At 49.3% G+C, this 12,445-nt stretch overlaps 1 protein-coding gene across 2 annotated transcripts in view; it reads right to left on the reverse strand.

The window, feature by feature from the left end:
• The window catches only part of ASIC2 (acid sensing ion channel subunit 2), a 1,244,893-nt gene that overhangs the window by 14,467 nt on the left and 1,217,981 nt on the right, over positions 1–12,445 (reverse strand). For both annotated transcript variants that reach the window (XM_075350302.1, XM_075350301.1), the window contains exon 8: positions 6,135–6,214. In XM_075350302.1, the coding sequence (XP_075206417.1) occupies positions 6,135–6,214 (80 nt within the window). The remainder of the gene's footprint in view (positions 1–6,134; positions 6,215–12,445) is intronic.

A 12,445-nucleotide genomic window follows, 5' to 3' on the forward strand; every position in this document is an offset into this window, starting at 1 on the left:
TAACTTCAAGCCCAGCAGTTTGTGATGTCATGGTGTCTATCAGATACCCGACATCACAAACTGTCAGTACTAACAATTAAAATAGACAAAAAAATGTATTTGAAAAACAGTCCCCAAAACATTCCCTCTTTCACCAAGTTATTGTAAGGAAAAAAAATAAGGGGGTCCTACGATGACTCTGGACAGTCTAGAATATGGGGTGACACGCTCAGGGAATGTATCCCCCATTTTCTAGGAGTGCAGACCCTCCATGTGAGGAGTGTGGGTACAATGAATCTGCACTCACTCTCACCGGGTCCACAGCAGCAGAGTCCATGTCGTAAATGTTGCTACCAAAGCTGCAATGCCCTGCTCATGAGGTAAGGGCATGCCTAATCAGGAGAACTATTCTACATTTCCAAATATTGGTATTTGCTGATATTATTGCTATTTCACCTACTATATATTGGGGATAGGATCTTGGAGATGGAATACCCCTTTAAGTCCAGTTATCCAGCTGAATGAATACTAAACAACAGAGCTCGCTATTTAGATGTGTTTACTTGTGGCGTTTAACGGACTCTCATGTTTGGTAGTCATTCAGCAGGGCAACTATAAAATCAAATACCTCCATTTGGAAATGTAGTATAGCTCTCCTGATTAACTATGTTCCTTACCTCATGAGCAGGGCATTGCAGTAGCTTACAGATGCATGATTACCACCACTCACTGTGTTTGAACACTCTGTGCATGCGGCAGCGTCTATTGTGAAGGAGGGGGCCGTGGGGGATCAACGCTGCACAGGTACCGTGGGACACCGGGGAACACCGGTGGGATTATAGGGGGTGACCTGGAGGGCCTGGGGAGGAGTTTTCTGTCGCATGTGTCATGGCACATGCGACAGAAATCAGAGGAGTAGGGTGAATGTGGCCGGAGCGCTGCTGTGCGTGTGGCCATCTTGAATTTCCAGGAGGGGTCGGGGAGGGAGCACTTTGGCGACAGGGGAGGAGATTTATCTCCCATCTGACATGTTTGTTCATGCCAGATGGGAGATTAATATTTTTTTACCGGCGCTGTCATTTACTGTAATGTGATCATTGGTATACGGTGTATACCGGTGATCACAAGAGCGGGGACCGGAAAAACCGTCCTGAATCATGATCTCCAGGGTCTCAGCTACCCCCTGAAACCCCGGAGATTTTCTGACGCTGGGGGGCGTTATTCACTTTATTTCTGCCTGCTGTTTATAAACGGCAGATCAGAATAAGGCTACATTCACACGACCGATCCGTTTTTGCGGACCGCAAAAAACGGTCCTTTTTTTCACGGGTGCATCCATGTGGCATCCGTTTCCGTTCCGTATACGGTCCGTATGTCATCCGTTTGTCATCTGTGCGCCTTCCGTTTTTTTTGCGTACTGCAAAAAAACTGAAGGAGGGAATTTACCCAGGATCCATAGCTTCAACCTGCATGAGGCAGTCACATGTTCACTCCAGTGCCATTTTCTACTGCTTTTCACAGCGTAGAGCGCTCTGGTGATTTTCATGTGCTTGTGCACTTCATATCAGTCTTTTCTGCCATTATAATGGCAGAAAGACACATAATGTCCCACTCTCCTGCATTTTGTAATTTTGCACCCTTTGGTGCCTTTCATGTGGCACTAAGGGGTGCTTAGCCTTGTATTTACCAAAAAAAAAAAATAAATTTAAAAAAAAATGACGTGGGGTTCCCCCTATTTTTGTAGCCAGCTAGGGTAAAGCAGACGGCTGCGGCCTACAGACCACAGCTGGCAGCTTCACCTTGGCTGGGAATCCAAAACTGAGGGCACCCCACGCTGTTATTTTAAATTAAATAAATAATTAAAAAAAAACAAAAAAAAACACGTGGGGGCCCCTTCCAAAATTGGATTACCAGCCAAGGTCAAGTGGACAGGTGGGGTCTGATATTCTCAGACTAGGGAGGTCCATGATTATTGGACACTCCCTAGCCTAAAAATAGCAGGCAGCAGCCGCCCCAGAAGTGGCGCATCCATTAGTGGCGCATCCCAGCTCATCCCGTGCCCTGGTGTGGTGGCAAATGGGGTAATATATGGGGGGGTTAATACCAGATGTGTAATGTCCCCTGGCATCAAGCCCCTGGGTTCGTGAGGTCATGCGTCTCTCAGATACCCGACATCACCAACCCAGTTAGTAATAAAAAAAAAAAATAGACGACAAACACATTTTTATTTGAAAAAACACTCCCCAACACATTCCCGCTTTCACCAATTTATTACAAAGAAAAACAAATCCAGGTCTGCTGTAATCCAATGGGTTCCCATGACGATCCATACCATAGTCACTGTCCCAGTCAATGAAGAACAGAATATTCCCCATTGGCTGGGAGAGTAATGCAGTGACTTGAGTTAACATCAATAGGTCAGCCCAGGTCACTGCAGGGCATGACAAGTGCTGCTGTCAGGAGCGAGGTACATTACCTGCGGTGACGATCTCCTGCACTGCTGATAGCAGACCTGTCACTGACTTCAATGACCGCCGCTTTCACAGCCAAGTATCGCGAGAGCCCGTGACGTCACCGCTAGTCACAGTCTCGGGTCGGCAGCGAGAGAAGGAGATGTGACAAGCGGCGGCCATGGAGGACAGTGACAGCGCTGAGGTCGGGAGGGTGGGACTTCATCACCATAGGTAAGCGGGGTAATGTGTGCGGAGTGCGGGGTGGGTGGAGCCAAGCGGGGTAATGTGTGCAGAGTGCCAGGTGGGTGGAGCTAAGCGGGGTAATGTGCGCAGAGTGCTAGGTGGGTGGAGCTAAGTGGGGTAATGTGTGCGGAGTGCAAAGTGGGTGGAGCCAAGCGGGGTAATGTGTGCGGAGTTCCAGTTGGGTGGAGCCAAGCGGGGTAATGTGTGCGGAGTTCCAGTTGGGTGGAGCCAAGCGGGGTAATGTGTGCAGAGTGCCAGGTGGGTGGAGCCAAGCGGAGTAATGTGTGCGGAGTGCCAGGTGGGTGGAGCCAAGTGGGGTAATGTGTGCAGAGTGCCAGGTGGCTGGAGCCAAGCGGGGTAATGTGTGCAGAGTGCCAGGTGGGTGGAGCCAAGTGGGGTAATGTGTGCAGAGTGCCAGGTGGGTGGAGCCAAGCGGGGTAATGTGTGCAGAGTTCCAGGTGGGTGGAGCCAAGCGGGGTAATGTGTGCGGAGTTCCAGGTGGGTGGAGCCAAGCGGGGTAATGTGTGCAGAGTGCCAGGTGGCTGGAGCCAAGCGGGGTAATGTGTGCAGAGTGCCAGGTGGGTGGAGCCAAGTGGGGTAATGTGTGCAGAGTGCCAGGTGGGTGGAGCCAAGCGGGGTAATGTGTGCAGAGTGCCAGGTGGGTGGAGCCAAGCGGGGTAATGTGTGCAGAGTTCCAGGTGGGTGGAGCCAAGCGGGGTAATGTGTGCGGAGTTCCAGGTGGGTGGAGCCAAGCGGGGTAATGTGTGCAGAGTGCCAGGTGGCTGGAGCCAAGCGGGGTAATGTGTGCAGAGTGCCAGGTGGGTGGAGCCAAGTGGGGTAATGTGTGCGGAGTGCCAGGTGGGTGGAGCCAAGCAGTGTAATGTGTGCGGAGTACCAGGTGGGTGGAGCCAAGCGGGGTAATGTGTGTGGAGTGCCAGGTGGGTGGAGCCAAGCGGGGTAATGTGTGCGGAGTTCCAGTTGGGTGGAGCCAAGCGGGGTAATGTGTGCAGAGTGCCAGGTGGGTGGAGCCAAGCGGAGTATTGTGTGCGGAGTGCCAGGTGGGTGGAGCCAAGCGGGGTAATGTGTGCAGAGTGCCAGGTGGCTGGAGCCAAGCGGGGTAATGTGTGCAGAGTGCCAGGTGTGTGGAGCCAAGTGGGGTAATGTGTGCAGAGTGCCAGGTGGGTGGAGCCAAGCGGGGTAATGTGTGCAGAGTTCCAGGTGGGTGGAGCCAAGCGGGGTAATGTGTGCGGAGTTCCAGGTGGGTGGAGCCTAGCGGGGCCATGTGTGCGGGCAGCGGAGTGCGAAGTGGGTGGAGCCTAGCGGGGCCATGTGTGCGGGCGGCGGAGTGCAAAGTGGGTGGAGCCTAGCGGGGCCATGTGGCGCTGAAGACGTCAGTGCCGTGGACTGCATGGCTGGGGACAGGTGAGTGTGAGTGTGTGTGTGTGTGTGTGTACATGCCGCGTGCAGGAGGGTGCGGAGCCCAGAGGGGAAGTGTCGGCTCCCTGCACACGTAACTAGGGTAAATATCGGGTTACTAACCAAAGCACTTTGCTTGGATACCCGATATTTATCTTGGTTACCAGCTTACCGCAGGCTGCCAGCGATGGCTCCCTGCACACTGTAGTTGTAAAAAGCATGGCTTTTTTTTGCTGATAAGTTCGATAACGGTTCTATCTCGAGTTGCCGAACTTTTAGCAAAAAGCTCGAGTTCTAGTTCAATCTAGAACACCCCCCAAAATCACTCGAACCGCGAATTGGAGAACCGCGAACCACAAACCGCGCTCAACTCTACTCCTCAGGCAACCACAAGCCGGGAGCGGACTCCTGACGTTGCAGGCGCAGGTAGTCTACCATCACAAACAGGTGCAGGAGAAACACGGAGACCACCAACCGGGTGGGGGACCGGACTGCAGCCGGCTGCGGGCACCGACCACCATCACCTTGGTTTACCAGAGACTCATGTGTTTACTAACAGTGAGTACATCAGTGCCCACCGGGCGCCCATCTCCCTGCACCGCAAAACAACCCCCAACGAGTCCCGGGGCCACCATCCCTGCCCACGGAGGGGTTAACAACTTGCTGCGCAACATCTCCCTCGGGTGCCCCGCAACTGCAGCGGTGGTGTTCACCTTCACCACATCCCGTGGATGGCGTCACGAACTTAACCACGACTCCGGCCGTACACCTACGTCCCCAAACCACCAACCCCTTTTTGATCGACGTGACCGCAGGACCCCCGGGTCCGGAGACCCTCGAGCCACCCACTGAAGGTCCGGATCCGAGCGGCTCGGCTGCCGAGCACGGGGCGGTACATTTGCCTTGTCTCTTTACTCTGATCCTCTATCCTGCTGGTAGCTTGACTCCAGACCATGACCTGACTACATCGCTGTTTATCTCCTTAATCCTTGACGTGCTCTCCTGGTATGTGACCCTGGAATGTTTGACTACTCTGCCTCATGACTTGTCCTTGTAGGGACTAGCGTCACAACCAAGAGAAACAACAAGTGACTCAAATCTACGCTTGTTGTTATTTAATTGTTTATTTTTCTAATAATCCAGGAAGCAACAGATTTATTAAGAGATATACAAATATCTATCCTAGGATTAAAAGAAACAAAAAACAACAAAAAAAGGAAACAATATCGGAACAGTCAGAATGGGCCCTGTAGGGGTTTTTTGCCGCCAGTCTTCTATATGCATGTAGAGTGAGGGAAAGTAATAAAATTGTTTCCACAAACCGATTTGGGTGACTTTATACTAATACTGTATGTATAATTAATTTCTAGATCTGGTAATGACAATGTCTGTTCTCATTCAGTGTATTACAATGATGGGGACACAAGCTTATAACCACACTCCATTCTGTGCTAATTAAGCAGAATCTCGGGACGTTTACCTGCCAGGACCATGTAGAGACAATTGATGATCTTGTCTTCATTTTAATGAGCATATAGATTTCTCACATGACTAAACATATAATCTTCACAAATGATGTTTATGTGATTGTTAAATTGCTGATAAAGTCAATGATGTTAGTCACTTCTAATTTGCAGATCATGTTTAGTGACAGGAATAGTACGTACATACAAGAATTGGTCATACAAACAATTTCTTAATATAATTTTTATATATATATATATATATATATATATATATATATATATATATATATATATATATATATATATATATATATATATATATATATATATATCTGTGCAGATGCCCTGTGTACATGTAAGCAGACTACAGGTTATTCCACAACATGTAGGCAATTTATAGCTTACAATGGGAAGCTTGGAGAAAAAAATGATTGTTAATGTGCCTTGTAAATAGAGCAAGATAACGAGGTCAATCCCATTTCTGATAACACCACCTTATGCTGCGGGAATAACACATAATGAGTAAAGAAAGAGGAGAAATCATGTAACATGTAATGCAGGAAATCGTATTACTCACCTCATAAATGTAGTCAAATAGTTCCAGGATAGTCAGAATGCTCGCCCCTATAAACAGTCCCATCTGACCCCCAATGTCACCTGTAGGGAAGGTGGACTACAGTCACTATAACAATCTCACAAATGGTAAAAAAAAAACAATAAAAAAACCAAAAACAAACAAACACTGCACCCCATAATTTATAGAAGACACAAAACACTGTACCCCATAATTTATAGAAGAACATTAATGTTTGTTTCACATACAGAAGAGGGTTTTTTTGTGGGTGGGGGAAAACACAGAAACATTTTGTGCCAATTTTTTATGCATTTTCTTAGCCAAGTAATTTCACTTGTAAAGGTAAAATAAGGAAAGGACTTCTACATCTTCTCCCTGAATGATCCAATTTTCTCTTTTTGCTCATAAACTGGATCAAAAACTGCAGTGCAGTATTTCCAAACATTTTGTCTTTTACACCAACCTTAAAAAACCACAGCCATCAATATTTTTATCCTCTTAATATATTGTAGACAACATATTATATGGCACTGTGTACATACAATTGCTCATTTTGCCTTTCTACCCAGTTAATTCTTTTCTTTATCTTCCGGTTTATCACATCATGTGATTAAAAACAGACTAGCTAAATCCTTCTGAGCTCTATGTAGCAACAGGAAGTCTCTTTTCCCTGCATAAGTCATCACTATAAAAGTCAATGCTGGGGGGGAGCAGAGCAGATTGTTCAGGATTTGAAATGAAAGGATGACTCATTCAGGGATAGTGACTTAGGGTACCTTCACACTTAGCGATGCAGCAGCGATCCGACCAGCGATCTGACCTGGTCAGGATCGCTGCTGCATCGCTACATGGTCGCTGGTGAGCTGTCAAACAGGCAGATCTCACCAGCGACCAGTGAACAGCCCCCAGCCAGCAGCGACGTGCAAGCGACGCTGCGCTTGCACGGAGCTGCCGTCTGGAAGCTGCGGAGACTGGTAACTAAGGTAAACATCGGGTATGGTTACCCGATGTTTACATTAGTTACCAGCGCACAGCTGTGTGTGCAGGGAGCAGGGAGCCGCGCACACTGAGCGCTGGCTCCTTGCTCTCCTACCATAGCTACAGTACACATCGGGTTAATTAACCCGATGTGTAATGCAGCTACATGTGCAGAGAGCAGGGAGCCGCGCACACTGCTTAGCGCTGGCTCCTTGCTCTCCTAGCTGCTGTACACATCGGGTTAATTAACCCGATGTGTAATGCAGCTACATGTGCAGAGAGCAGGGAGCCGCGCACACTGCTTAGCGCTGGCTCCTTGCTCTCCTAGCTGCTGTACACATCGGGTTAATTAACCCGATGTGTACAGCAGCTACATGTGCAGAGAGCCGGAGCCGGCAGCACAGGCAGCGTGAGAGCTGCAGATGCTGGTAACTAAGGTAAATATCGGGTAACCACCTTGGTTACCCGATGTTTATCTTGGATACAGCTTACCTCAGCTGTCAGACGCCGGCTCCTGCTCCCTGCTCGCTTCATTTGTCGCTCTCTTGCTGTCACACACAGCGATCTGTGTGTCACAGCAGGAGAGTGGCTTTGAAGAAAACGAACCAGGGCTGTGTGTAACGAGCAGCGATCTCGCAGCAGGGGCCAGATCGCTGCTCATTGTCACACACAGCGAGATCGCTAATGAGGTCACTGCTGCGTCACAAAAAGCGTGACTCAGCAGCGATCTCGGCAGCGAGCTCGCTGTGTGTGAAGCACCCCTTAGTGTTTCTACATAGAGCAAAAAGAAAACAGAAGAAATAACTGGCTAGAAAGGAAAATGAGAAATTGTAAGTACACATTGCTATATTGCTATATAATGACTGTAATATATTAGGAGGATAGAATTTTTTATGGTAGTGCTTCTTAAGAGAACCTGACTTAGTATTTTAAAATTCAAACTAAAGGCCCCGTCACACTAAGCAACATCGCTAGCAACATCGCTGCTAACGAACAACTTTTGTGACGTTGCTAGCGATGTTGCTGTGTGTGACATCCAGCAACAACCCGGCCCCTGCTGTGAGGTCGTTGGTTGTTGCTGAATGTCCTGGGCCATTTTTTAGTTGTTGCTGTCCCGCTGTGCAGCACACATCGTGACATCGTGTGTGACAGCAACAACTAAATGTGCAGGCAGCAGGAGCCGGCTTCTGCGGAGGCTGGTAACCACAGTAAACATCGGGTAACCAAGAAGCCCTGTCCTTGGTTACCCGATATTTACCTTTGTTACCAGCCTCCGCCGCTCTCACTGTCAGTGCCGGCTCCTGCTCTGTGCACATGTAGCTACAGGACACATCGGGTTAATTAACCCGATGTGTGCTGTAGCTATGAGAGCAAGGAGCCAGCGCTAAGCAGTGTGCGCTGCTCCCTGCTCTGTGCACATTTAGCTGCAGCACACATCGGGTAATTAACCCGATGTGTGCTGTAACTAGGAGAGCAAGGAGCCAGCGCTAAGCGATGTGCGCTGCTCCCTGCTCTCTGCACGTATAGCTCCGTGCGCTGGTAACCAAGGTAAATATCGGGTTGGTTACGCGATATTTACCTTAGTTACCAAGCGCAGCATCTTCCACGCGGCGCTGGGGGCTGGTCACTGGTTGCTGGTGAGCTCACCAGCAACTCGTGTAGCCACGCTCCAGCGATCCCTGCCAGGTCAGGTTGCTGGTGGGATCGCTGGAGCGTCGCAGTGTGACATCTCACCAGCAACCTCCTAGCAACTTACCAGCGATCCCTATCGTTGTTGGGATCGCTGGTAAGTTGCTTAGCGTGACTGGACCTTTAGGCCAAGCATGGAAAGGTGCATTAAAACTGATTAAATCCTTACTTTTCTTGCAGAAATCCTATATTGCTCTTTTAGAGAAATCCATGGTTGAAATTGTATGCTAATGAGTTGAAAGTGAATTGGGATGAGCACTGCACTTTGAGCTCTCCTGCCCTATTCCACACCCACTTGTCTCTGACGGGTCACTCATGTCGTGCAGTATGCGGAAAAAAGGTAGAGAAGCAGGAAAGGTAACAGGGCCCACGGATTTCTGTAAAAGAACAATATGGATTTCTACAAGAAATGTAAGGATTTAATCAGCAGTAAAGCACCTTGCCATGCTTGCCCTTAGTTTGGGATATAAAATACTAATGACAGGTTCTCATTAAACAGCAATAGTATGCATGAAGGGAAGTATTTGTTTATTTTAGTATAGTGAGTAGAGGATGAAATTAAATACCCTTTCACGCTCATTATATTGTCATTGATTAGATCCCAAAGCTTGTACATGATTCAATTCAGTAAATCACATAATTTGAACAGCTCCTCTATGCAGCTGAAAACTGTTTGCATTCCCTAAGAAGTAAACTTGTGGGTAGGCGGAAAATCGTTTCACCACATTTTACAAATAATGTAGAATGGTGCTTTGTGAAATCACTGTTGCTACTATTCATGGGCGAGCGTGCTCGTCACTACTCGATACTCAATCGAGCATCAGGGTGCTCGGGCACACTCAATACTTGATCAACTATCGCTATCGCGGGTGCTCAAGAGCCATAATTGAGTCCCAGCCTGCATGTTTCGTATCTGTTTTTCAGCCCCTAAACATGCAGTGAATACCTGCCAATCACGGTAATGGAGTAGCCATGTTGGCTACTCCATTACTGTGATTGGCTGGCCGCAATAGGTCATCAGGTCTATATAAAACCCGATGATGCAACTCTCAACACACTATACCCCGGAAACAGTTTAGGGATAGCTGCTGGACAAGGTATAGCTTTGAACTAACAGCATATAGGCAGGGATTATAGCTATACAGTCCTTGCTGCTGCACCCTAAAACCAAAAGTCCCTTGTTAGGCTACATCTATCCTATTCCCTCTTAATACTGCTGTTAGCTGCGTTCACTGTAGGAATAGCTGCTGAAAGAGGGATAAGTTTGGATAAGAGGCATATAGGCAGGGAATATAGCCTTTCAATCCTTGCTGCTGCACCCTGAAACCAAAAGTCCCTTATCAGGGCTATATCTATTTTATCTGTTAATACTGCTATTAGCTGCATTCACTATAGGGATATCTGCTGGAGGATGGATACATTTGGATCAGAGGCATATAGGCAGGGATTATATCCTAACAGTCCTTGCTGCTGCACCATAAAACTTAAAGTCCCTTCTCAGAGCGACATCTATTCTATTCCCTATTAAATCCAGTGTTTGCAGTATTCACTATAGGGATTATCTACTGTAGGAGGGATAGGTTTGGATTAGAGGGCTATAGGCAAGAATTATACCCTTAGGCTATGAGCCCATGGGGACATTGTCCTGCGGATATATCCGCAAGACATTCCGCAGGTGCTCCCAGAAATCCGCAACAGAACTTTCTCTGTTTCAATGCTGCGGATGCACAGCGGAATGTCGTGCGGATATGGTGCGGGCTTTCTGCATTGAGGATACAGTACCATGGCTTCTGCACTGCATCCTCAATGCAGAACAAGTGCTGCAGTGATCGGGGTGCTCATACTTACCTCCATCATGCAGAACCTCACTTTCCGGCGGCCGGGTCACTGTTAGGCAGCGTCTGGTTCACTGTGCTGGAGGTGGGCGGGCCTGAACTAGCTCCGGCTGTCACATGACCGGAGCTCGTGCAGGCCCCGCCCACCTCTTCCTTCCTGTACCTGGCTGGATCCACCGCGCTGCTGTGCACTGGACGGAGAAGTGACTCGGGTCTCTATCAAGGCAGGTAAGTATATGGGACCCTGCGGAGAAATCCGCAACAATAATTGACATGCTGCAGATTTTTCTGCACGAAAATTCGCACGATTTCCGCTGCGGAAAAATCCGCAGCATGGGCACAGCATTTCCCAAATGCCATAGAAATGGCTGGGGAGTAGCTGTGCTGCAGATTTCTGGAAAATCCGCGGATTTTCCGCGAAAAATCCGCGGCAAAATCCACGCATTTTCCGCAGCGTGGGCACATAGCCTTACAGTGCTTGCTGCTGCACCGTAAAACCAAAAGTCCCTTATCAGGGCTACATCTATTCTATTCCCTGCTAATGTGACGCCTTGGACCCCAGGGGTCACAGAATAACATCATACGCACACACACACACACCCTTCCCTGGTAGGGAACATCCGTCAAACAAAACCCTTGTTGCCTTCTCCAGGGTCTGATGTGCACACCAGGTGGGGCGGAGCCAGGCGGTTGGCCCCACCCACCGAGGAGTTCACAGGCCTGGAGGCAGGAAAAAGCCAGTTAGTTGAAGTAGGAGTTGGAGGAGAGTCAAGCTCAGGAGTGGAAGTGGAGACTGTATGTGTCTGGGTCGGAGCCCAGGCACAGTCAGCAAGGTCGGCAGATGGTGGTGGCCGTCTGCAGGAGATAGTGGACGTCTGCAGAACCGTAGGACCGGGGTCGGGCGGTGGCCCGCCGGTACCGAACCGGGGAGCGGAGTGAAGCTAAGCACCAAGGCAGGGTACTCAGACCCCGACTAGGCTCGGAAGCCACCGTAGCGGTCAAATTCTCTGATTGCGGTCTGGACCTCAGGGGTTCATTCCCACCCAAGTCCCGTCAGAAGGCAACAGCCCAACCCGTCTGGATAAGAGCCACCGCCAACGGCCAGAGATCCAAGGGCCAGCGCCTGAACACGGCTCTCCCGACACGTACAAGCCGGGGAGCGGACCACCCATGGGAATCCATAGGGGTCAAACACTTACACACAGGTGCAGGGAAAGACAGCCGCCATCAACTCGTCCGGGGAGAGTGCAGACGCCGCAGCCGACTGCAGGTCCCGTCCATCCAGCTGTTTGGTTTACCAGAGACTCTGTTATTGACTACCTGAGTGAGTACACCGGTGCTATCCGGCACAGCTGTAACGGGGGCAGGGGGCGCCTCAGGGGGTGTAGTCGGGTCCCCTCGCCTTGTGGGCCGCAGGCTGAACCCCGGCCCGGCCGTTACTTGCAAAACAGGTGTGTTGTTGGGGCAGAGTGTTGATGCATGGGGCCCATTCATGACAGCGTTCTTTCTGTGCTCTCCAGCTCCTTCTTCACTGTCAGGAAAGAGACAATTGCAGGCAGCAGATAAACCAAACACCGATTTATTAAACAAAGCTTCCATCTTTTTGTTTGCAGCAGGTTTACTTTAGTACGTTACAAGTTACAGGTCCTTTTCTACAAAAACGGTTTCCTTTTCTCTACGGGCACTTTCCTTTGCCTGCAGGGGACATACGTTAACCCCCTAGTAGCTGCGCTCTAACCCGGATTTACTGTAGGGCAGATCCAGCACACACTACCGGCTCTGGATAAGTTCTCACCTCTCCACTTCTTTGTC

Source organism: Anomaloglossus baeobatrachus, chromosome 5 (assembly GCF_048569485.1).
Source record: "Anomaloglossus baeobatrachus isolate aAnoBae1 chromosome 5, aAnoBae1.hap1, whole genome shotgun sequence".
Classification (NCBI taxonomy): domain Eukaryota; kingdom Metazoa; phylum Chordata; class Amphibia; order Anura; family Aromobatidae; genus Anomaloglossus; species Anomaloglossus baeobatrachus.